This window comes from Urocampus carinirostris, chromosome 11, assembly GCF_059441175.1.
Source record: "Urocampus carinirostris isolate Australia breed hairy pipefish chromosome 11, RoL_Ucar_1.0, whole genome shotgun sequence".
NCBI classification, from domain to species: Eukaryota; Metazoa; Chordata; class Actinopteri; order Syngnathiformes; family Syngnathidae; genus Urocampus; species Urocampus carinirostris.
In genome coordinates, this window is record NC_142359.1 from 4,770,964 (window position 1) to 4,797,660 (window position 26,697).

The 26,697-nt window shown below is 42.6% G+C and overlaps 1 protein-coding gene across 1 annotated transcript in view; it reads right to left on the bottom strand.

Moving 5' to 3' along the window:
• The window catches only part of LOC148356256 (uncharacterized), a 144,619-nt gene extending 130,526 nt beyond the window's left edge, over positions 1 to 14,093 (bottom strand). Inside the window, exon 1 of the mRNA XM_088346997.1 lies at positions 14,041 to 14,093. Within this exon, the coding sequence (XP_088203123.1) occupies positions 14,041 to 14,060 (20 nt within the window). The 5' untranslated portion in view covers positions 14,061 to 14,093. The remainder of the gene's footprint in view (positions 1 to 14,040) is intronic.
• Positions 14,094 to 26,697: the final 12,604 nt, after the last annotated feature.

The window sequence follows — 26,697 nt, forward strand, 5'->3', positions numbered from 1 at the left end:
AACCACTGCGCCGCCGTGCTGCCATATATATATATATATATATATATATATATATATATATATATATATATATATATATATATTATATATACACCATTTTTAAAGAGCATAAATATGTTCTAATCAACATCCGGGTTGCGAGACTAATCAAGTTAAACAATCGCCTTCAAAAACAGAATATTCCGGGTTATTCCTTCACAAAAGCCTCCACAAAATGGCAGATTTTTGTTTTCATATGCAGTGGTTCGAAAAGAACGAAATCTCGAGTGAGTTAAAAAAATTCCTAAACCCAGTTTTCATTCCAGCCCTGTTTGGACTGGATCTTTCAGGTATTTTGAGAAAGATCCAGGCCAAGACTCAATAACAGAAAACTATATATCACTTGGAACAATGTAGAGACTGTATAACCGACGAGATCAATTCCAATTGCCCGAGCAGATATCGGACAGATGGGGTCGATACCGGACAGGACGGGACAGACAGAATTGATAATGAAACAGGATATTGAAATAAACAGGACCAACTGGACGGGAACGAAAACTGGGGAGAATAATAAACAGGACAAAAATAGATGGGAACGAAACAGGGAACCGGTATTTAACAGGACAAAATAAACGGGAACAATACCGGACAGGGGCAGCACGGCGGCGCAGTGGTTAGCGCGTGTGCGGCACAGTTCTAAGGTCCTGGGAACCTCCTTTGTGGGTACAAATCCAGCTAACGGACTTCCTGTGCGGAGTTTGTATGTTCTCCCCGTGCTTGCGTGGGTTTCCTCCAGGCACTCCGGTTTCCTCCCACATTCCAAAGACATGCATTTCAGGTGGATTGGCCGGTCCAAATTGTCCCTAGGTGTGAATGAGCGAGCGAGTTGTCTGTCCCCGTGTGCCCTGCGATTGGCTGGCAACCGGTTCAGGGTGTCCCCTGCCCACTGCACAATGATTGCTGGGATGGGCTCCAGCACCCCCGCGACCCTACTGAGAATAAACGGTGCAGCTAATGAGATGAGAGATTGTTGTGGAAAATAGACTTGCATTTGTAGAATAGAGTTGCATACATTTAGAAAGAAATGTAGAAAGACTTGCTTACAGTGTGACAGAATGTTGACATCATTTCGGGAAGGTCCTTAGGACCTTCAAGGACTCTCTGAGCAAACTGAGGCGAACAACATGTCCTAATAAGGGTACGACAGCATCTTCCTTGTTGTTACTGAGGACTAGGGTCACCTTTTGGGTTGTACTCAAACTGAAGCTATAAAGCGTTGTTATGTCTGGAGTTCTCTGAGTTTCTTTGGGATGACGAAATAAAGAGCTCCCCCTCATGGCAGGCTTTGGTGTACTTTATTAAATCACGTAAGAAGACTTAAAAGATTATCGAACCTGCATTTTCTCCTACAAGATGAGAATACTGGACAGAAAATACCAACAGGAAAACAGGACAGAATCTTGCGAGGGAGAGGTTCGTTGACGGACTGACAAAGGAAAAACGAGAGCATTGAGCTGCTGCCACACGGGCGGGGGCCAATTTGGCGCCAGGGCAACCGTGACACCTGACCACCGACTACTCCAAGCAGCCAAATCCAATCTCCTATTGGCCTGGCATTTCCAGGCCACATTTGCTCGTGTGGATATCAAAAATACGGCCCCCTTTACATCTTTGTGGTGGATAGCAACAGCGAGGTCTTCCCCCTCGCTTTTCTGCCGATCAGTTCCACCTTTTGTCTCCCACACAAGTTTTAATGACTTAGCAAAGAAACTTTCCGCCAGCAAACAACAACTCCTCAAAATAATAAATCACAGGATTTCCGCTCCCGATAATTGACATTTGACAACGTCATTTGCATAATGATTCAAAACAGCCTCCGGGGATATGTTTGAGGGGGGAGAAACATTATGGCTGTGCTAATTAGTCACCGCCGATTCCTCTGCATTGTCGTGGTGAACTAACTGGATCAGACAACCATAGCTTTATGACAGTAGTCATCGCCATTCAATCATCATTATTGCCGATTTTCTCGGGTGGCTGAAATTACCGCCTCGTAATTCGCAAAAAAAGTTTCTAGAGAACTTATAATCGGAATGTATAGCCTAATTATGCGGCACCCGGTGTTCATTTTACCTGTGAAAAGGGATGGGTCCCAAGGACTCGCATGCTCAAAAATCTATGGGTCCCGACAGAGATCTATGGCTCCCCAAAATTTTGTGTTATCGCGGTTGAAATTGTAAATCGGTGACAAATATATACCGTAAATTCCGGACTATAAGCCGCTACTTTTTTCCCAAACGTTCAACCCTGCGTCTTATTCAGTGACGCGGCCAATTTATGTCATTTTTCGAACGGCCGCCAGCGGCGCTCGAGTACAAAAGATTTAGACCGGTGGAATATATGCGCCGAGGAAGACTGCAACTTCTTGGCCTGTGCATAAATTAAATTAGCGTAAACAAAATGCAAAAGGAAAGGCACATGACGCAGCTTTCAAGCTAAAAGCAATCGAGCAGTCTGAATGGTTTACCCTGATTTTTACAAGTACAGTATGTTTTGTTTACCAGACCCGTTTACGACCTCGACCTGTTAGACAATAAGGGAGCGTGGGACGACGTCTTTATGACAAAGTTTCTTTCCGACACTGAGGAAGATGACTTAGATGGCTTCAGTTCTAAGGAGGAAGATGAGGACGGTTTACCATGATTTTTACAAGTGCGGTATGTTTTTCACAGGCACCGTTTGGGATGAAAGTTATATTATTATTATTAAAGCTTTGAAAACTCTCTCGGTGTACTTCTTTGTAAATATGTGTAACCATGTATAATATGTATTTGCAACTGTATATATTTGTAATGTATTTATTTGTATTTATTTTAGAAACTTATTCTGATATGATAAGAAGGGGCGGAGCAAACGCGGGCTGATGGGAAGTAGAGTAAAGGTGAGATGTGTTTGTGGACGCGGCGGACAATAGTGGATATATATTTTTCCCACCCGTACGTTTGGAAATATACACTTTTTTCCTTGGATTACTTTCAACGGACCCGGAAAATGCAGGTCTGCAAACCTTAAGTACCGGTATCATTTTCAGTTCATTTTGCCGGCTGTGATTTTTGGATTGTGTACTTTAATGAAGGACATTCAGTTTCAATCGCGGGACTTAAAATCGGGTTTGGGTTAATTTTGTGTTTGTGTTACATTTTTCAATGTGGGCCCATGCGGATTATATACAGGTGCGGCTTGTGTAAGTACAAAATCGGTTTTCCTCTTAAAATGTGGTGCGTGCGGCTTATAATCAGGTGCGCTCTATAGTCCGGAATTTAGGGTAATATAAATCTATATATTCATTCAGTTTTAATCATCACAGTTTATTGGTAATACAAATCAGTTATCACTTCAAGATTTTTCAGTTCACAACAATATTGTACATTATACAAAATATTATTGCTGAAATAATTATATGAATCTATATTTTCATTCAGTTTTAATCATCACGGTTAATTGGTAATACAAAGCAGTTATCACTTCAGATTTTTCAGTTCACAATATTGTACACTATACAAAATAATATTGCTGAAATATTTATATATTCTTGCAGTTTTAATCATCACAGTTGATATGAAATGAAATGATCTGCATTTCTATATAAGTCATTTTCAAGTCAATGACTTCCCAAAGCGCTTTACAATGTGCTCCACATTTCCCCGATAGCGGCCTTGTATTGCAGCCATGTAAGGCGCTAACCTGCATATTGGGGGTATTAGGGGTTCAGTGTCTTACCCAAGGACACTTCGACATGTAACACGGACGAGCCGGGATTCGAACTGGGATCCCTTGATCCCAAGACGAGCGCTCTACCTCCTGAGCTACTGCCGCCCCCGTTTATATATATATATATATATATATATATATATATATATATATATATATATATATATATATATATATATATATATATATATATATCTCATCTCATCTCATTAGCTACACCGCTTATCCTCGGTAGGGTCGCTGGAGCCCATCCCAGCAATCATCGGGCAGTGGGCAGGAGACACCCTGAACTGGTTGCCAGCCAATCGCAGGGCACAAGGGGACAGACAACTCACTCGCTCATTCACACCCAGGGACAATTTGGACCGGCCAATTCACCTGAAATGCATGTTTTTGGAACGTGGGAGGAAACCGGAGTGCCCGGAGGAAACCCACGCAAGCACGGGGAGAACATACAAACTCCGCACAGGAAGTTTGGAGCTGGATTTGAACCCACGCAGGAGGTTCCCAAGACATGAACTGTGCCGCACATGCGCTAACCCACAGGTGTCAAAGAGGCGGCCCGCGGGCCAGATCAGGCCCGCTAAGGGATTGAATCCGGCCCGCGAGACAACACTCAGAGAAGCGCAAGAGAAAAACAAGCTGCAGGTTGAAAAATGTCAACTTGATGTTGCCAAAGCCAGATGCCTCTCACAAAGACACTGTACTTGTATTTATTTCTCTTTCTTTCTCTCTCTCTCGATCTCTTTCTTTTCCACCCCTTTTCTCCCACTCTGTCTCTTTCACTCTCTGTCTCTCTCTTTTTCTCTTCCTTTGTTGCTCTTTTTTTCTTTCCCTCTGTGTCTTTTAACCTCTTTTGCTCTAACTTCCTTTTTTCCTTCTCCTCTTTTCTCTTTTCTCTCTTCATACCCTTTGCGCTTTCTTTTCTCTTTTCTCTCCTTCTGTCTTTCTATTTCTCTTTGGATTTCTTTCTTCCTCTCCCTTTCTTTTTCCCCTCTCTCACAACTTTTTATCTTTTGTTTCACACGCTCTCTCCCACTTTTTCTTTCTTTGTCCCACCCTCTCTCCATTTCCCTCCCTCTTTCTCTTATTTCTTTATCTCTCTTTTTCTTTCTCTTTAATCTACTCGTCCGGCCCCTGACAGAATGTTTGTTCTATCGTGTGGCCCCCGAGTTAAAATTAGTTTGACGCCCCTGCGCTAACCACTGCGCCGCTGTTTTCATGGTTGCCCTCAATCACTGCCCCATTCCCGCAAAACAAAGCCTGTGTGAAAACGTTACGCATCTGGGTTCTACTCCTGTTCTGGTTCTGACAAGGGTAATATACAGAAAATATCAAGATGATTTTGTATATTGAATATTTTTGTGAGTTCGGCTTTTTATGATTGGAAAACCATACGCAATGACAATAGCTCGATCCAAGCCCCCACAATTAGCACGCACTTGTAGCATTGTTAGAGCGCACCGTTGATCACCGGCCTCCATCCGAACAATGCGGGGGAGGGGACTCTCGAACGTGCGGATGACATTTAGCTACAAGTGCCCGTTTTGTCCGAGGCGAGCGCTTCGATAAAAACGTTCAACCTAATTGTCCCCGACATCTCGATTTTACCTCCTATTTGTATTTCTTGTTATTCCCTCTCAAGCCGGCGCATCGGCGGGGGGTTCGGGAGAGGTCGGTAATCTCGGTGCTTTCGAGGGCCTCCATTATGAGTTTGTTTTGTTGCTTTTGTCAGCGTCGACTGGAGAGGCACTCGTGATGCTCGGCATGTTTATATCAGAGAATGAATAATATTGAAGTTTTACCGCTCTCCAAGTTGTCCGGTGTACGATGAACTTGTTTGCTGCTATTCTTGCTAAAAAGTCGTTTCTCTCAAGTGGGTCTGACTTCGGGACCCCGACTTTCACCCTCATGAAAACCTGCGACACGAATCGAGAAAAAATATCCGCTTCGAAAATGTATTGAGTGCAGTTTAAAGCAGAGATTATATATATTATTATTTACCACAGCCGTATCCTACTAGTGCAGGGGTGTCAAACTCATTTTAACTCGGGGGCCACAAGATAGAACAAACATTCTCTCAGGGGCCGGACTAGTAGATTAGAGAGAAAGAAAAAAAGAAACGAATAAAAGAAAGAGGGGGAGAGAAAATTATTGAGGGTGGGACAAAAAAAAGAGAGAGAGAGAGGGATAAAAGAGCGAGAGGGAGCAAAAGAGATAAAAAGAGAAATAGTGAGAGGGGGCAAGAAAGAGAAAGCATGGACTCCAAAGAATAATAGAAAGAGAGAAGATAAAAGAGGAGAGAAATAGTGAAGGGGAAAGCACGAGAGAGAGAAATGAGAGAGAAAATGAAAAGAGGATGAGAGAGCAAAATAAGGTAAAAAGGCACAGAGAGATACAGACAAAAACGAACAAAAAAGAGAAAAAGAGAGAGAGAGAGTGAAATAAAGAGAGAGATAAAAAGTGAGAGAGAAAGGGAGGAAGAGAGAGAGAGATAGAAAGTGAGAGAATAAGGGAGGAAGAGAGAGAGTGAGAGAGAGAGAAAGAAATACAAGTACAGCATTTGTGAGAGGCACCTGGCTTTGACAACATCAAGCGGATAAATCTCAACCTGCACCTCTTTTTCTCTTGCGCTTCTCTGAATCTTGTCTCGCGGGCCGGATTCAATCGCTTAGCGGGCCTGATCTGGCCCGTGGGCCGCCTGTTTGACACCCCTGCCCTAGTGGGAGGTGGCTAGAGTCATTTCTGACTCTTTTTGGGAGATTGATTTAGAGGAGGGGATTCCCAGCCCCCTCGCTCAACCCAACTGAGGTGTTGGGAGTCATTAGGTGACCAAACTCCCCAATTCCAACCCCTAATGCTGAACGCCAAGCAGGGAGGCAACGGGTACCCATGTTTAAGTCTTAGGTATGACTCGGGCGAGGCTTGAACCACAACCTCCCAGTCTCGGGGCGGGCGCCACACCCCCAAAGCCACCGAGCTTGTACATAAAGCAGAGATAGTAGATTACATTCACTTTTTCCAAAAATACAAAAAGATACACGCAAACCAAAACGACTTCAATTTTCGCATATACTCACATATATTGTAAGCCTGCATTGCATATTAGCGACCCCCTGTAACTACTTTAATTTAGTAGTAAAATAAATTCAAAGTGTTAGTTGATGCCTCGGACTCTGATTGGCTCCCTGTCCCTATTTAGACCCACTCCTTTCTGTCACCCGTTGTCAGTTCGTCTGTGAACCTCAGTTAAAACTCGGCAAGCCTTTTTGGACCCTGACTCCCACCTGTCCCGTTTTTGCTCCAGTCTGTCTCCGGCTGCGACCTGTTTTTGTCTCCTGACCACGTCTGTTCTCCCGTCAGTTAAAACTAGGCAAGCCTTTTTTTGACCCTGACTCCCACCTGTTTTTGCTCCTGTCTGTCCCCCGGGCTCCGTCCCGTTTTGATACTGCTCACGTCTGCTCTTCCGTCCTGGCTTTCGACCTCATTTTTTCCCTGACTACGTCTTCTCTCCTATTCTGGCTTACGACTCGTTTCCGACCCCGACTACGTTTTTGCTCTCCTGTCCCAGCTACCGACCCGCTTTTTCCGTCCCCGACACCGCCATCGCTCGCCACGGAAGAATCACTTCCGCGTTCGGAGCACAATCCGAGTATGAGAGCGACTTGCTTCCCGCTTCCAGCGAATACCGGATCGTGGGCACAACCCTTTCTCTTTCTTCCAAAAAAACTTGGAAGAAACGCAACGCAAGTGGGTCCTGTCACCGTTCTGGACCTGACGGAGTAGTTTTTTCACCAAGTACTCTTTTACTTTTACTCAAGTAATTATTTGTGGAAGACTACTTTTGAATTTTGAGTCATATTATTTTGAAATGACTGTACTCTTACTCGAGGAAACTTATGGGCTACTCTAGCCACCTCTGGCCCTGACCCACCAATTTATAGATGTCACTGGCATTGAATAAAGTGAAGGATTTTATACATTTGACTATAAAGGATTTTATACGATTAAATAGGCAAGGCAAATTTATTTGTATAACACAATTCATACACAAGGCAATTAATTCAAAGTGCTTTACAGAAATGGCAAAGAGACAGGTTGAAAACACACAATTACACTAGAAGAAAAGACATTGAAAATTTAAAATGTGTTTTTAAAAATGCATTAAAACTGCAGAAATAAAAATAAAAACAATAAATTGCCTGCACAAAATTGAGTCACTTTATTCATATTTAGTTTCTTTTGTCTTTAATTAGCGTATTTGGTATTGGAGTAATCCAAAAGTATTTGAAAGTAATCCAGTTAAAGTAACCCTACCCTGTCTATATATAAAAATATATATATATATATATATATATATATATATATATATATATATATATATATATATATATATATATATATATTAGGGTGGTCCTTATTTTTCGACTTTTAAAATTTCATGCTCTGACCCCTTGAATATGTTCCAATATATACAAAACGTAATTAGGCAAAGTTTCATCAAAATCAAAGGATATTTAGAGGTCGCTCAAGGCCTCTGAAATTTTGGTATGAAAAATAAGGATTTTTCGCACATTATATCAGACCTAGTGTACAAAGTTACTTGTAACTTTTCTTGTGTTACAATTATAAGCAATGGACTGAAATTGGATGTTCTAAAACGCCGTACACATAGGGTTAAGATTTCCGTTTTTTCGCGAAAATTGCCAAAATTTTACCATTTTGGGAAATTTCAAAGTCGTTGAGCTACCTCTAAATATTATCCAAATTGTTCAAAATTGCACACAGTGTGTTTTTATCGATATAAGAACATATGCGGGGGGTCAGAGCCCAATATTTCAAAAAAAAAAATTTCGACCCCCATTAAGGACCACCCTAATATATATATATATATATATATATATATAAGGCAGCACGGCGGCGCAGTGGTTAGCGCTTGTGCGGCACAGTTCTAAGGTCTTGGGAACCTCCTTTGTGGGTACAAATCCAGCTAACGGACTTCCTGTGGAGAGTTTGTATGTTCTCCCCGTGCTTGCGTGGGTTTCCTCCGGGCGCTCCGGTTTCCTCCCACATTCCAAAAACATGCATTGGCCGGTCCAAATTGTCCCTAGGTGTGAATGAGCGAATGAGTTGTCTGTCCCTGTGTGCCCTGTGATTGTCTGGCAACCAGTTCAGGGTGTCCCCTGCCCACTGCCCGATGATTGCTGGGATGGGCTCCAGAACCTCCTAGAGCCTACTGAGGATGAGCGGTGTAGCTGATGAGATGAGATGAGTTTCAGAAGAGGGCAGCACGGCGGCGCAGTGGTTAGCGCTTGTGCGGCACAGTTCATGTCATGGGAACCTGTCGTGGGTTCAAATCCAGCTCCAGACTTCCTGTGCGGAGTTTGTATGTTCTCCCCGTGCTTCCGTGGTGAATTGGCCGGTCCAAATTGTCCCTAGGTGTGAATGAGTGAATGAGTTGTCTGTCCCTGTGTGCCCTGTGATTGGCTGGCAACCAGTTCAGGGTGTCCCCTGCCCACTGCTTGATGATTGCTGGGATGGGCTCCAGAACCTCCTAGAGCCTACTGAGGATGAGCGGTGTAGCTGATGAGATGAGATGAGTTTCAGAAGAGGGCAGCACGGCGGAGCAGTGGTTAGCGCTTGTGCGGCACAGTTCATGTCATGGGAACCTGTCGTGGGTTCAAATCCAGCTCCAAACTTCCTGTGCGGAGTTTGTATGTTCTCCCCGTGCTTGCGTGGTGAATTGGCCGGTCCAAATTGTCCCTAGGTGTGAATGAGCGCATGAGTTGTCTGTCCCTGTGTGCCCTGTGATTGGCTGGCAACCAGTTCAGGGTGTCCCCTGCCCACTGCCCGATGATTGCTGGGATGGGCTCCAGCACCTCCGCGACCCTACTGAGGATGAGCGGTGTAGCTGATGAGATGAGTTTCAGAAGAGGGCAGCACGGCGGCGCAGTGGTTAGCGCTTGTGCGGCACAGTTCATGTCATGGGAACCTGTCGTGGGTTCAAATCCAGCTCCACACTTCCTGTGCGGAGTTTGTATGTTCTCTTGCATGGGTTTCCTCCGGGCACTCCGGTTTCCTCCCACGTTCCAAAAACATGCATTTCAGGTGAATTGGTCCAAATTGTCCCTAGGTGTGAATGAGCGAATGAGTTGTCTGTCCCTGTGTGCCCTGTGATTAGCTGGCAACCAGTTCAGGGTTTCCCCTGCCCACTGCCCGGAGATGGCTGGGATGGGCTCCAGCCCCACCGCGACCCTAATGAGGATAAGCGGTACAACTAATGAGATGAGATGAGATGAGTTTCAGAAGAACATATGAAATTCTTCCGTTTTGATGTCGAGCAGAGATGGATTTCGTTCACGTTTCAAACCCAAGATTCCTTTCCGGATATCGTCCCACCGAACGGCTCTCCGTTCGACTCCTCTTCCTGCTCTAAACGACGAAAGAAATTATTAGAGGAACCTTTTGAGAGGGACCTCCAAACAGGGACGCGGGGGGGCTATTTATACTCGAGCAAAATGTGAAGGCCAAGTTATTTGTCGGGGTTAAGGAAACATTACCATTGGAAAGAGCAACCGCCAGTGAAGCTGTGAAATCATTTCCTGTCAAGGGCATAAAACGCTTCTCAATTGAGGTAAACATTTCCAGTTTCAAAAGCAATTTATTTTCTAACAACTGCTGAAAGCAGACAACATATCTTATGTTCCCTTCCCTTGAATTTTCATTTTCTGGCACCCTTCTCCCTCTCGGCTTTCTCGCCTCCCCCCCCCTCGTGTTTCACAAGTTAGCGAGGTCTGGAGAATGGATGCGAAATTGCTTGGTTTCTGAGTGGATTTGGATTAGGGTCAACGCAATGACTTATTTGAGGAGGGGGGGGGGGGGGATGCCTTCGTGGCTTTTCTCCGATTTTCCTTCCTTCGTTTTTCATATCAATAATGAGGACGGTGTGAAATGTCGTCTGCTCGAAACCGCACTCGTGAAGTCGTATTCTGCATACATACGTGTGACAAACGTACCGTAAATTCCTGACTATAGAGCGCACCTGATTATAAGCCGCACCCACCACATTCCCACCATGCTTAACGTTTTGTAGCGTCATACATTTTGTTAGCTTCTTTTGAATCTCTCTTCTGGGGCTGAGGTTTTGGCTTGATTCCTAACCACTTTTCCATTTTTCTTGTGCTCTCTGTGCGTCTACTTTGGAAAACGATACTTATAACGCTCGGGAAAGTTAATAAGCACGAACAAAGTTTATTATAACTACTTATAATATTCATTGCATATATGTATATTTGACATCGCTGTTTTCCATCCGCCATCAGTATGTACCTGTATTGACTCATCTTCATTCATACAATGTTTGCGTTGCGTCGTCTGTACATACACAAGCCGCACCTGTGTATTAGCCGCACGCGCCCACATTGGAAAGAACGCGATACGAACACGAAATTAACCTATACCCGATACAGTCCAAAAAACACAGCCGTCTATTCGACCGGAAAATGATACCGATACTTAACTTTGAATGCAGACCTGCAGAGTCCAGGTGCCCGTTGAAAGTAATCCGTGTCACTGTCTTGTACGACGAACAGACTGAAGAGATCTTTTCTTCCTCATGCCATGAGGCTCTTTAACTCTACCCAGCAGAGTAAAAGCCCACATTAAATAACATCACCTACATTGCATATTACCGAATTTTATTGCAATATGTATTCTGTGTAGCACTATTTAGATATTCTATATAACACGCTACAGTGGGCATTTGCACGTCACACTGGGTATTTGTATATTGTATTCTTTTGGCTTTATTATTGTACTGTTCTCAGCTCAGGGATGCTGCTGGAAATGTGAATTTCCCTTCGGGGATGAATAAAGTATCTATCTATCTATCTATCTAATCCAAGGAAAAAAGTGTATATTTCCAAAGGTAAGGGTGGGAAAAATATATATCCACTATTGTCGGCCGCATCCACAAACACGTCTCACCTTTACTCCACTTCCCGTCAGCCCGCGTTTGCCCCGCCCCTTCTTTCTCATTTGCTCGTGCAAAACATATCAGAATAAGTTTCTAAAATAAATACATTACAAAAATATACAGTTGCAAATCCATATTATACACGGTTACACATATTTACAAAGAAAGACGGTACACCGAGAGAGTTTTCAAAGCTTTAATAATAATATTATAACTTTCATCCCAAACCGTGCCTGTGAAGGGTAGCAAAACGCTACTAGGAACACGCTCGCTGTACAGAAAATTATTCCGTGCTTGTTGCAGACACGGTAAACCGTCCACATCTTCCTCCTTATAGCTGATGTCATCAAAGTCGTCTTCCTTCAGTATAGGAAAGAGACTTTGTCATATAGACGTCGTCTCACGCTCCCTTTATCAAAAACCTTCTAGCATCACTCTCGCAAAGTAAAGATAACGTGCGGGAGCTCTGTTTCCTTCTATATCGTACTGCTCGGTTGAGTTCAGCTTGAAAGTTGCGTCATGTGCCTTTCTTTTTGCAATTTGCATGATGAGGATATGTCTACGCTAATTTAATTTGTGCAAAAGCTAAGAAGTTGCAGTCTTCCTCGGCGCATATATTCCACCGGTCTAAATCTTACCTTTTGTACTCGAGCGCCGCTGGCGGCCGTTAGAAAAATTACATAAAAAAAAAAAAAAGTTAGCGGATACCAGGGCAGACAACTCTGAAAAGATCGACGAATCGCAAAAAAAATTGTAGCAAAGTATTAAGAATGGATCATCAGAATGGATAACAGAACACTTTAAAATTAAGTTGATTATAAATCTACTTATAGCATTCGTTGCATGTATATGACATTGCTGTTTTCCATCTGCCATCAGCATGTACCTGTATTTACTCTTCATTCATGCAACGTTTGCGCTGCTACGTGAACTCCTCTTTCCACCATGCTTAACGTTTTGTAGCGTCATACATTTTGTTAGCTTCTTTTGAATGTTTATTCTGGGGCTGAGGTTTTGGCTTGATTCCTAACCACTTTTCCATTTTTCTTGTGCTCTCTGTGCGTCTACTTTGGAAAACGATACTTATAACGCTCGGGAAAGTTAATAAGCACGAACAAAGTTTATTATAACTCTACTTATAACATTCATTGCATATATACATGACATCGCTGTTTTCCATCTGTCATCAGTATGTACCTGTATTGACTCCTCTTCATTCATGCAATGTTTGCGTTGCGTCGTCTGCTACAAGCCACGTGAACTCCTCTTTCCACGATGCTTTTAATGTACGTTTACGTTTTGTAGCGTCATCCATTTTGTTAGCTTCTTTTGAATCTTCTGGGGCTGAGGTGTTGGCTTGATTCCTAACTACTTCTCCATTTTTCTTGTGCTCTCTGTGTGTCTACTTTGGAAAATGATATGCAAATGCACGACCTTATAATGCTCAAAGTTATTCGATGCAGGCTTCTGATTAGGTGCGGAGTATGCAAATTGTCAAAACGAAACGTGCATACCCTTTACATCTGTCTGAAATATAGTCGTTTATACATCATTTAAACACTTTTAGTGTCATGATTACTCATTAATTTTCACCGTGCCCGCTCGTTTGGCGCCAGCCGCTGCTGGCTTCCTGATTGGTTCCCTGTCCAACTTAAGCTCCGTCCTTTCACTTGCCGGTTGTCAGTCCGTCAGCGAACCTCTGTTTCTACAAGGCAAGCACTTTGACTCTGACTACCGTCGGTCCCGCTTTTCGCCCCCATTTTCCACCCGTCCGTTCCTGATTTCTCCGTTTGTCCCCGGGTACGACCTGTATTTTGCCCTGCCCTGTCACTCTCCTGTTGTCAGTCTGTCTGCAAACCTGTTTTTACAAGGCAAGCCTCTTTCAACCCTGACTCCCGCCTGTCCCGTTTTTGCTCCCATTTGTCTCCGGCTACAATCCGTTTTGCTCTCAATCCCGGCTATCGACCTGTTTTTCCGTCCTCGATACCACGATCTGGGAGAAATGTTACGCGATTGGGTCTACCCTTTGTGCTGGTCGTGACATTTAGGACCTTACAGCATTGCCTTTTTAATCTTTCAACATGGATAGAGTAACTATAGTAAGTGTGTAGCGTCATGGATACGACAACGAGTTAAACCATCAAAGAAGGACCGTGACCTCAAGGGACGGGTAATTGAAACCTTAGTTTCCTTCTCTGGATGGTGAAAACCGCAACAGTAAAGTACAATGTGCTGAGAGCATGGGCCAATTAAGTGAATAAACATTACATTTTTCCTAATTAAACGTCATATAAAAACTTTTAGAAACTTACGGTATTGCCTTGTTAATCATTCAACATGGATGGAGCTGGATTAGACTTGCAACACTCCTGTCAGCCATTTTCCTTGAGTCCTTGTTTACCTTGAGCTGGCTGAACCGGAAGTGATGCGGGAAACCCGGAAGTACTATTATTTTACTACACTTTTCAACTTAAAGCTCTTCCTCATGAACTTACATCCGTTTCTCGCCTTGTATTTCATTTTAAACACAATAAATGTCTTATTAAAGAAAAAGAGTTGCCGTAAGGGCAACACAAATATATTGTTAATAATAACGATTGCCGAATTGTCATTTTATAATAATCATTATTATTATCATTGAGTCCACCAACAATAAAAACGATTTCAAAGTGGGTGCAAGGCAAGGAAAGTCAATTCTTCTAAAGTTTACCTTATTTGTGACCTAAGCTAATGGAAATGAACTACTTGTCTAAGCCGTTATTTTCGTCCATTCAACTTCCTGGCATAAAAATATATTTTAATTTACTTAACCAATTTGTACTGGCGATGTAAACGACTGTCATGATTACTGATTAGCATCACCTGAGCCCTGTGCGGCTACCTGATTGGTTCCCTGTCCTTTTTTAAGCCCAGTCCTGTCACTCTCCGGTTGTCAGTCCGTCAGTGAACCTCTGTTGTTACAAGGCAAGCATTTTGACCCTGACTCCCGCCTGTCCCATTTTAGCACCCGGTTTTGCACCTGTCCGTTCCTGATCTCCCCGTTTGTCTCTGGCTCCGACCTGTTTTTGATTCCGACCAGGTTTGCTCTCCCATCCCGGCTGACGACCCGTTATTTGATCCCGACTACCTTTTTGCTCTCCTGTCCTGGCCATCGACCTGTTTTTTTCGTCCTTGACACCGCCTTCCACCGCTACGGAAGATCCACTTCCGTATTCGGATCACGATCCGATTGCATGAGCAACTGATATTGTGTCTCAATACTGGTAATGCTTTAATGGTCATTCTAGTATTAGATTTTCAAATTGTCTAGGGCACAGGTGTCAAACAGGCGGCCCGCGGGCCAAATCAGGCCCACCAATGGTTTAAATCCGTCCCGCAAGACAACAGTAAGAGAAGCGCAAGAGGAAAATGAGCTGTAGTTTTAAATATTTCCACCGGATGTCACCAAAGCCAGTTAACACTTGTAAAACAATTGTGGTAGTGTTTCTCCATTTCTCTCTGACTCACTTCTTTTTTATTTATTTCTCCCTCTTTTTCTTTCTCCTGTTCTCTCTGTTTTTCTCCATTCTCTATTTCTCTCTCACTCTCTTACTCTTTCTTTTTCTCTGTCTTGCTCTCTTTCCATTTTCTCTCTCTAATTTACACTTTAATTATCTTTCTTTTTGTTTTTTTCTTTCTCCACCCTCTTTCTTTCCCTTTTTCGACCTCTCTCTCTCTCTCTCTCTCTCTCTCTCTCTCTCTCACATTTGTCTCTTTTTCTCCTCCTGACTCTTTTTCTTTCTGTCGTTTCACTTCTCTTATTCTTTTTATCTTTTTTTTCACTTTCTTTTTCTCTTTTCTCTATTTATCTCTCACTCTCTAACTCTTTCTTTTTCTCTGTCTTGCTCTCTTTCCATTTTCTCTCTCTATTTTACACTTTAATTCTATTTCTTTTTGTTTTTTTCTTTCTCCACCCTCTTTCTTTCCCTTTTTCGACCTCTCTCTCTCTCTCTCTCTCTCTCTCTCTCTCTCTCTCTCTCTCTCTCACACATTTGTCTCTTTTTCTCCTCCTGACTCTTTTTCTTTCTGTCGTTTCACTTCTCTTATTCTTTTTATCTTTTTTTTCACTTTCTTTTTCTCTTTTCTCTATTTCTCTCTCACTCTCTAACTCTTTCTTTTTCTCTGTCTTGCTCTCTTTCCATTTTCTCTCTCTAATTTACACTTTAATTCTCTTTCTTTCTATTTTTTTCTTCCTTTCTCACCCTCTTTCTTTCCCTTTTTCGACCACCAGATAGATGGGGTCGATACCGGACAGGACAGACAGGATAGATAATGAAACAAGATATAGAAAAATAAACATGAAAAACTAGACGGGAACGAAATCTGGAGAGAATAATAAACAGGGCAAAAATAGACGGAAACAAAACTGGAAACCGATATTAAACAAGACAAAAATAAACGTGGACAATACCGAACAGGGAATACCAACAGCAAAGTAGGATAGAGTAAAAACCCACATCTTGCGGGGCAGAGGTTCGTTGACGGACTGACAAAGTGAGAGAGAGCGCACAGAGCTTAAAAAAGACGGAACGCAAATCTCTCTTCTCTTTCTTTCTCACCCTCTTTCTTTCCCTGTTTCAACTTCTCTCTCTCTCTCTCTCTCTCTCTCTCTCTCTCCTCACTTTGTCTCTTTTTCTCCAGCTGACTCTTTTTCTTTCTCTCGTTTCACTTCTCTTACTCTTTTTATCTTTCTCTTTTTTCACTTTCTTTTTCCCTCTCTATTCATTTCCCCCTTCTTCCACATTCATATCTCTATTCTGCTCTCTCTTTTTCTCTCACGGTTATCTCCCTTGTTCTCCCTATCTGTTTATCGCTCTCTCTTTCCTTCCCTCTCTTTCTCTGTCTTTTTCTCCTTCTCTTTTTCTCTTAAATTTACTAGTCCGGCCCCCGTGAGATTTTTTTTATAGCATTTGTGGCCCCCAGCTAGCTAAATTTGACACCCCCGGTCTAGGGACTACTAGAAAAGTTGAACAGGATTAATGTTTGTGATGAATAATCTTAATAATTTATTGGAGACATAAATACATAATAGGCTTTTTGAGTTCCCCAAACAATGGGTGGATCATGCAAGCGCTCCCGAAAGCTATTCATATTGATGCTCCCGTCTGTTTATTTATATTATTGCTGCCGAATGAATAGAGGTCAAATCGTCCCCCCCTCCCCGTCATTTTTTGACCAGCTCGCCGTGGCTTTAAAACCATACTTTAACACATTAGACTTCCCATTTCACCCGGATAATTGCACAATTATTCTGCTTCACTCCCCCCAAAAATCCATTCGGTGGTAATTGCTGCGTTGGGCGGCAGAGTAGGGCGGGGTGAAAGTACCCAGAATGCTTCACGGTGAGAGTCAGGGTGAATGGATGCAAATAAATCAAGCGGAAAAAAAAACGTGAGGGCGGCAATTTTACCGCCGGAATGCGGACACTTAGCGAGGTTTTTCGCTATCGTGTAGCGAAAAAAGGATCTGTTTTAAACAGATGCTAACAGGAGCTCAGCTGTGAACTATAGCGCCCCCATTATTGAGCTATTGTATGCCACATTGTCACGGACGGGGACACTGCGTTCCGTCGCTAGGAAAAAAAGCACTTATTAGCAATGAAGCGGGCGTGCAAAATTGCACAATTGCCCAAAGGAAAAAGGGCTCAGTTGAAAAAAACCCTTAGTAAAAGTATAATACGTATTCTTGAATATTACCGTAATTTCCGCACTATAGGGCGCACCGGGTTATAAGGCGCACCCCCAAAAAATAGTGTTTGGTCCTATATCTTCCATAGATAAGGCGCACTGGATTATAAGGCGCTACAATGGGAACGTCGACAAAATATCATTCGGAAGGTTAAAGTCTCGAGATTCAAGAAATGCCAACCGTTCCTTAGTTTCTATTTTCTTTTTCGCTCGCAACTTTACTGTGCATATGACAATAAACACTTGGAATTGAGTTGAATTCACTCAACTCATCACAGTAACATCAAGATCGTTCTAAAACAAGATACCGGGAAAATATATAGCCGGAGTAGCTCACCTAAATTCTCACGTTCAATAATGATACGCAACCATGGTCTTCTTACAACCGTGAGTGTAGTAAATCGGGGAGAGTCAAATATTTACAAATACAGACTAACTGTGGCGTAGTTTAGCAAGCTTGCTATTCAGTCATCTTTTTCGGCCAATTGCAGGGTTTGTTTTGGCCCTCTAGCCTATCCGAAGCTCCGAATAACTTTAGCCAATAGCGATCGATTCAAATGATGATTGACACATTGGTTAGCCAATGAAACGGCGGTATATAAATCCCAGCATACACCGCGGACTACTCCACGTTCGGGGGAAAATCGGCTGTTGCGTAAATTGCGAGACCTTGCGATTTAATATTGAGCCATAAATAAGGCGCACTGTATTATAAGGCGCATGGTCAGCTTTTGAAAAAAAATAAGACTTTTAGGTGCGCCTTATAGTGCAGAAATTACGGTAGGCATTTTTTGTTTAACTGAAAAAAACAAAGAAAAGTTTTGGTGCATGTTTTACCGAGTAATACCGTATTTGCGCAGTGGATAGATAAGTCGACAATATTGCTGACCGCAGTCAAAAAACATTAAATTAGAGTGAACAGGATCAGGACCAGTGTTCCCTCTAAGATGCGCGCGTGCGCAATTGCGCACTGCTCGCACATTCTCAGCGCACAAGAAAATCTAGCCGGCGCACAAAAATCAGGGCTCAAAATTACTAATTAAGGAGCGACTTAAGTCAAAGTTACAGTGCATGAAGGTAAAAATACACGGGTTCCCCTGACGTTGTGTCCTAAATGCGGTATTTTGAAGTCGAGTCGAAGTAGAACGAAGTTGAGTAAAGTTACTAGAGTTTGTCGAGAACCGGCTTCCTCGGCTCGGCTCACTAAAAGGAACCGGCTCTTTCGGGTCCTCAACGGCTCTTCGGGTTGTTTTTGCTTCTTTAATCCCAACATGACCAAATATTATGTAAAATTATGCACAAAGTGACTTAAAGGAAGGGGGAATAGAACAAAATAGAAAAAAATACCAAAATGAAAAAGTAGTGAAAAGCTGAGAAAAAGAAACAAAAGGAAAAGAAAAGAGAAGGAAAAAAGCCAGAAAAAAAGAAAAGAAAGAAACAAAGGAAAAAAGGAAATAGAGAACAAAAAGAAAAAAAGTAACAGCTTGGAAAAAATAAACACAATGAGATTTTTTAAAGGAATTTAAAAAAAAATGAAAAAAAACGGAAAAAGAAGAAAAAGTTTGTGTTGCATTCAAATAATTTCCAATGATACCAAGTCAATCTTGTTGCCAACATTGTACTTCCACTAAAAAATGTGATTAAATACAGTTGTGTATCGTGCAACCGACTAAATAAGCCCCCCAAAATGTTAGTATTATGCGTCAAAAGACACCAGGAAAAAAAAAAATGAAAATCTTGTGAAAGAATTATTGTAAAAACAAATGACGTTTGTAGGCCGTAAAACCTTTGCAATAATACGAGTCAATTCATTCAAAAGTGAAAAATAATTTTGCATAACCGTAAACTCAAAATGTAACTTGATGTTTTGGACATGTTTGATAATGATTGAGTTGGCACACTTGGGATTGCCGTTGCTCACTGTTGTTTCAAGCGTTGCTCACCGACTTTGTGTGAACGCTCAGACCCGTAAAGAAAATGACAGGGAACATTGATCAGGACTGAAGGATTTTATACATTGGACTATAAAAGATTTTATACGATTGAATACAAGTTACATTTATTGAGCGCAATGAAGATTTTCACAGAGTAGGCTTAAGTTCAATGACAGGTCACGCTGATCCGAATGCGGAATGTTTTGTCTAGTTCTGTTGATAAAAGGATGTTTTGAGAGCAAGGTCCTGATGACGTAGAAAAGCTCAGTGTTTTTTTTTTTTAGTTTTTCAGACATCGGGACGCTCTTTTCCGAGATGGAAGAGCCCACGTGGGGGCTTCCCTGGCACGCCCATGGGAGGAGCCGGCAAAACCAGCTTGCGGAAAAACGTGGGCCGAGAGAAGAAAGCGAGAGAACGAGAGAGGAGGCTTGACAGAGACTCGAGCGACACTAATTCGGCTAATTCGGCCATATTCGATTGAGTTTACTTAGTTAAATTGTTTAAGAAATTCAATCTGCCCTAGTGTGGAAATGCTGGTCTCTTGTCCATCTTTTCCATCAAGAAACGAGCGCGCATTGTCGGGTGAATGTAGGTTGTGTTTGGTTAATGGAGTCAGATAACTAATTTGAACAATTTGGTAAACGCTACATTTTAATAATTAATTCCTAACAGGACCCAAATGCGTGACGTATCTCACACAAGCCTTTCATTTACGGGAAATGGGGAGTCAGGCACTTTAGGCAATGATGTATTCTAGCCATTTCTTTTCCTATGCTAAGAACTAGCATATTCTTCTATACTGAAAAATAGCATTCTTATTTTTTTTCCAGCTTGTCAAGAACCGGAACAGGAAGAGAACCCAAACGCGTGACGTACCTCACACAAGCCTTTTATTTTCGGGAATTGGGGAGTCAGGCACGTTAGGCAGCAGTCTGGCGTGAAACGATACGAAGCCAGAGGCCCACCAGATCGATACCAATTGCCTGAGTTGATATTGGGCGGATGGGGTCGATACCGGACAGGACGGGACAGACAGGATTGATATCAAAATAGGATATCGAAATTAAACAGGACAAACTAGACGGGAACAAAACTGGAAACCGACATTAAACAACGGGACATAAGGATTGATATCAAAACAGGATATCTAAATTAAATAGGACAAACTAGACGGGAACAAGACTGGAAAACGATATTAAACAGGACAAAATAAACGGGAACAATACCGGACAGGAAATACCAACAGGAAACAGAACCGAGTCAAAACCCACGTCTTGCGGGGCAGAAGTCCGTTGACGGACTAACAAAGGAAGAGTGAGAGTACTGAGCTTAAATAGACGGAAAACCAATGCGTCAACGACCCGCAGCTGGCGCCACAGGGGCGAAACTCCTGCTAAACTGAATCCCCGTTTTTGCCTGTATTTTGCTCCCGTTTTGTTCTCGCCCCGATCTGTTTGCTTCCTTGTTCCGATCCATCTACTTCCGCGACCAACGATCCCCGGATCGAGCGTGCGCTCATTCCTCTTTTCCCTCATAAACTGTGAGTAATGTTACGCGATTGGGTTCTACTTCCTGTTTCCTGTCCTGGTCCTGACAATACCTTTAAAAAAAACATGAAGAAAATTGAATACACACATATTACTATACACTCACACACTGCTATACTCATACACATATTACTTTGCTATCATACAATACTATGCTGTCACATATACTATACTCTCACACTTGCACAACTATACTCTCATACACACACAGTCATGCTCATGCTCCAACACTCTTATAATACTACTATACTCATACACACTCCTACAGCATACTCTCTCACGCAGTACTATACTGTCTCACACATACTACTATACTTTCATACATGCATTCTTCTCTCAAACATACCCCTTTACTCTCATACACACACTACTTTACTATCTCACTCATTACTATACTCTCATACACACATGCCACTATACTGTCATACACACACTACTACATTCTCTCAAATATACTTCTAACAGAATATACCTTTATTGTCATTGTTACGACATGGGTTGAATATATTGTGACAACGGAATTGGACGTGGCACTCCAGGTCCACATTTCCATAATTGCTTAATAATGAAGCATTTTCAAGGATTTCAAGCACCCGTACGATTCTGAAAACTCTCACAGTTTAATAGACAAAAACAACCAAACACAAGTGACGGAATTAAAGTATCAAACGGGGGATCTTTTCAGAGTAGCACTGATTAGCATACACACTGGTGCCGTCCCTTTAAATGTGCTGAGATGGGCTTTAAACAAGATTCAACACTTGAAACCCCAACAGACTTAATTAAGGGTGGGTCTTCCTCACACATGCAGCGAAAGGAGAAATGGGAGAGGAGATTGCATGTGTGCATGGGAGAGGGCGGTGTAGGACTAATGATGCGTTTGAGGCCCAAAACAACCACATGGAAGTCGATGCCCTCCATGGTTTTGCATCAGTGGGGAAAAAACGTGAGGACGAAATCTCTTTGAATATTTTCATTCGACTAAAATCAATGAACTGAAAGTGGCACAAATAAACACTGCCAAATACATGTTATATGACTTAAAGTTACCGTATTTTCCGCACTATAAGGCGCACCGGGTTATAGGGCGCACCCCCCAAAAAATAGTTTTTGGTCCTATATTTTCCATACATAAGGCGCACCGGATTATAAGGGGCTACAATGGAAACGTGGACAAAACAGTCAGATAGTTCAGTCCAACTTATCGGCCCCTTAACATTCCCAAAGCTTGCAAAGACGCAAATACGTGTCTCAGACATGTACGGAAACAGTGTCTGTACGATGTCACTCAAATGCATCGTTCCAAATATCATTCGGAAGGTTAAAGTCTTGGGATTCAAGAAATGCCAAACATTCCTTAGTTTCTATTTTCTTTTTCGCTCGCAACTTTACTGTGCATATGACAATAAACACTTGGAATTGAGTTTAATTTAAAAAAAGATCCATCACAGAAACATCGATATCACTCTGAAACAAGATACTGGGAAAATATATAGCCGGAGTAGCTCAGCGAAGTCGTTGTGTTCAATAATAATGTGCAACCATGGTCCTCTTATATCCGTGAGTGTAGTAAATCCAGGAGAATAAAATATTTACAAATACAGAATAGTAAAACACGTTTTCTCTATGCCGTAGTGCAACCCAACTGTGTGATTCACATTCATCTTTTTCGGCCAATTGGAGGCTTTGTTTCGCCCCTTTAGCCTATGCGAGCTTGTAAATGATAAAAAGGATCCGCCCCCTTTACCTCCGAATAACTTTAGCCAATAGTGACTGATTCAAATGATGATTGACACATTGGTTGGCCAATGAAACGCCGGTATATAAATCCCAGCATACGCCGCGGACGACTTCGCCTTCGGGGGAAAATCGAGTCGGCGGACGATAGGATTCAACATGGCGGCGCGCATGGATGCTGCGGCTAGTTGCTCTCCAGCTAATTTTCTATTTATTACCGTTCTCTTGTCTTTTTTGCTTTCTTTTTTCGACACATGCGTGGCCAAAAATACTTACAGTAGGGACGAACTTATTCGGTAGGGTGGGCGTCTAAATTTCGACTTTTCGGGCACTTTTTACACCGCCTATGATAAAAAGAGATCCGGCATCCTTGTGGACAACTATTCCTCCTAATAAACGACGACAACGGCGCCGTAAGGACAGAAAACAGAAGCGTGGTTGCCGTGCGGGTAAATGTGTAAAGCGTGCGAAGTCGAAGGAGCAAGAAGGACGCGAGGATGTGACTAATTCCACCATTCATTCCTCGCTTTAAACCAGGGGTGTCGAACTCAATTTACCTCGGGGGCCACAGGATAGAACAAACATTCTCTCGGGGGCCGGACTAGTAGATTAGAGAGAGAGAAAGAGAAAGAAACAAGACAAAGCGAAGGAGAGAAAAAGAGGGTGGGACAAAGAAAGGGAGAGAGAAAGAGAGAGAAAGAGAGAAAAAAGAGAGAGAGAGAACGTGGAACGTGAGAAACAAGAGACAGAGACAAATAATGAGAGAGGGGGAAAGAAAGAGAGAGAAAGATATCCAAAGAGAAATACAAAGAGAGAAGGAGAGAAAAAAGAAGGAGGGAGAGAATGGGAAAAGGAGAGAATGGGAAAGCAAGAGAGAGAGAAAGAGACGAGAGAGAGAGAGAGGGAAAAATGAGAGAGCAAAATAAGAAAGAGAGAGCAAAATAAGCTAAAAGACAGAGATAGAACGAGACAAAGAGAAACAAAGAAAGAGAAAAAGAGAGACACAGAAAGTGAAAGAGAGAGACAGCGAGAGAGAAAAAGGGAGAGGAAAAAAAGCGCGAGAGAGAGAGAGAGAGAGAGAGAGAGAGAGAGATACAAGTCCACCGTCTTTGTTCGAGGCACCTGGCTTTGGCAACATCAAGTGGACATATTTCAACCTGAAGCTTGTTTTTCTCTTGCGCTTCTCTGAGCGTTGTCTCGCGGGCCGGATTCAATCCCTTAGCGGGCCTGATCTGGCCCGCGGGCCGCATGTTTGACACCCCTGCTTTAAACTCAACGCTCACAAACGGCGACATCTTGGGACGATCACTACAAAGACTACAAAGACTTCAGCTAAGTCAAATGATTCAGCAAAGCTAAAATTTGGTCTTTTAAATATTAGATCGCTTGCTCCTAAAGCTTTACTTGTTGATAACATTATTCTGTGATTATTCTGTGAAGCCCTTTGAGACTCTTTGTGATTTAGGGCTATACAAATAAAAATGACTTGACTTGACTTGAATATTGATCCAGATATAAGGCGCACTGTATAGAGGGCTCCGCGCTTTGTGCTAAAAATAGTAACACGGCTTCGTGCCGCCATCTTGGAAGTCTGTCGATTACAAGCGGTGATAGAGGAGCAAATATTTACTCAGTTTGTCTATTTATTTACTCAACTAGCTTCGTTTGTGTACGGATTTTGTCCATCAACACTATGGAAAACTACGTGGAGAGTTTAGACGAGCAAGCACGCGAGCGGTACGCTGCGAAGTTGCATTTTATTGGAAAATTGGATCCCTATAAAATTAAAAACAAGGACTGGAAGTCTGATCCCGATTTGTTGCCGTGTGTGACTTACATCGAACTTGTCTTATTTTCCACCCAAGTCCCTTTTGTGAACTGAAGGATTTTCAAAATGACAAAAGTATGGAAGCCTACGACAGATTTGGGATGTGTCTGTGCACAAGCGAAGGTGATGAAAACAAGATTGTGAAAGGGAAAGTTCTACGTTCTCAGAGTTTGTCTCAGCCAAGTTTACAACCATAGATCATTGTTGTTAAGAATATTTTTTCAGAAATCTTGCTCAAGAAGCAACACCTACAGCACAGGTGTCAAAGAGGCGGCCCGCGGGCCAAATCAGGCCCGCTAAGGGATTGAATCCGGCCCGCGAGACAACACTCAGAGAAGCGCAAGAGAAAAACGAGTCAAAGCCAGGTGCCTCTGACAAAGACACTGTACTTGTATTTCTCTCTCTCTCTCTGTCTCTCTGTCTGTCTCTCTCTCTGTCTCTCTCTCTCTGTCTCTCGTTTTCTCCTTCTCTGTCTCTCTCTCTCTCTCTCTCTCGTTTTCTCCTTCTCTGTCTCTCTCTCTCGTTTTCTCCTTCTCTGTCTCTTTCCCTCTGTGTCTCTTTCTCTTCCTTTTTTCCATTTCTCTCTTTTCTTTTTCTCTCTTCAAACCCTTTGCGCTTTCTTTTCTCTTTTCCCTCCTGCTGTCTTTCTATTTCTCTTTGGCTTTCTTTTCCCCCTCTCTCACGAGTTTTCATCTTTTGTTTCTCACGCTCTCTCCCTTTCTCTCTTTTTCTTTCTTTATCCCGCCCTCTCTCCATTTCCCTCCCTCTTTCTTATTTCTTTATCTCTCTTTTTCTTTCTCTTTAATCTACTAGTCCGGCCCCCGACAGAATGTTTGTTCTACCGTGTGGGCCCCGAGTTAAAATGAGTTTGACACCCCTGACCTAGCCATACTTGATTGGTGTCGACAGATGTACATGAAGTACACATGTCCCATAACCTTTTTAACATTTATTTCTACATCATAAATAATTCAATTTACCTGTCAGAAAGTGGTCAGAACAAACACGAACACAGTCACGCATTCGTCTTCGCCTTCAATCCCCCGATCGTAAACACACTTCGGAAGTCTAAAGAAGCCCTTCCCACCCTTTTCCCCTCGGCTACAACAGCCAACAATAACGCACGTATTCGCCATTACAATGTAGAATCTAACTCAGGGGTGTCACACTCATTTGAACTCGGGGGCCACACGATAGAACCAACATTCTGTCGGGGGCCGGACTAGTAGATTGAAGAGAAAGAAAAAGAGAGAAAAAGAAATAAGAGAAAGAGGGAGGGTAAAGAAGAGAGGGTGGGACAAAGAAAGAAAAAGAGAGAGAGGGAGAGAGCGTGAGAAACAAAAGATAAAAAGTCGTGAGAGAGGGGGAAAAGAAAGGGAGAGGAAGAAAGAAATCCAAAGAGAAATAGAAAGACAGAAGGAGAGAAAAGAGAAAAGAAAGAGTGAAGGGTAGGAAGAGAGAAAGAGAAAAGAAAGAAAAGGAAAAAGCAAGTAAGAGCAAAAGAGGTTAAAAGACACGGAGAGAGAAAGAGACAAAGATCAACAAAGGAAGAGAAAAAGAGAGACACAGAGAGTGAGCGAAAAAGGGGTGGGAAAGAGAGGGAGAGGGAAAGAGAGAGAGAGAGAGAGAGGAATAAATACAAGTACAGTGTCTTTGTTGGAGGCACCTGGCTTTGGCAACATCGAGTTGTCAAATTTCAACCTGCCGCTTGTTTTTCTCTTGCGCTTCTCTGAGTGTTGTCTCGCGGGCCGGATTCAATCCCTTAGCGGGCCTGATCTGGCCCGCGGGCCGCCTCTTTGACACCTGTGATCTAACTGGTTCGCTGAACAATAACAATGAAGTGCAAAGCTTTGCGGACTTCCAAAATGGCCGCCAGCAATGCATTGCGGGTAATCTTAGGACCTCGAAGCACTCTATTATAAGGCGCGTGGTCAGCTTTTGAAAAAAATAAAAGCTTTTAGGTGCGCCTTATAGTGCGGAAAATACGGTAATCGGGGGATAATGACAATTTTTTTGTCAAAAACGTTGATTTGACCCAATGCGTCCCCAGCAAAAACGATGCGTCTAGGACGCGGACAGACGAGAACACTGTGAAAGTTCAGTAAAAGTTTTTGAATTCGGCCATGACGAAGGAATAGGAACACTGTTGGGTTCTCTCGACAAAGTAAAACCCAATTAACTTCCTCAAACTGCCCGA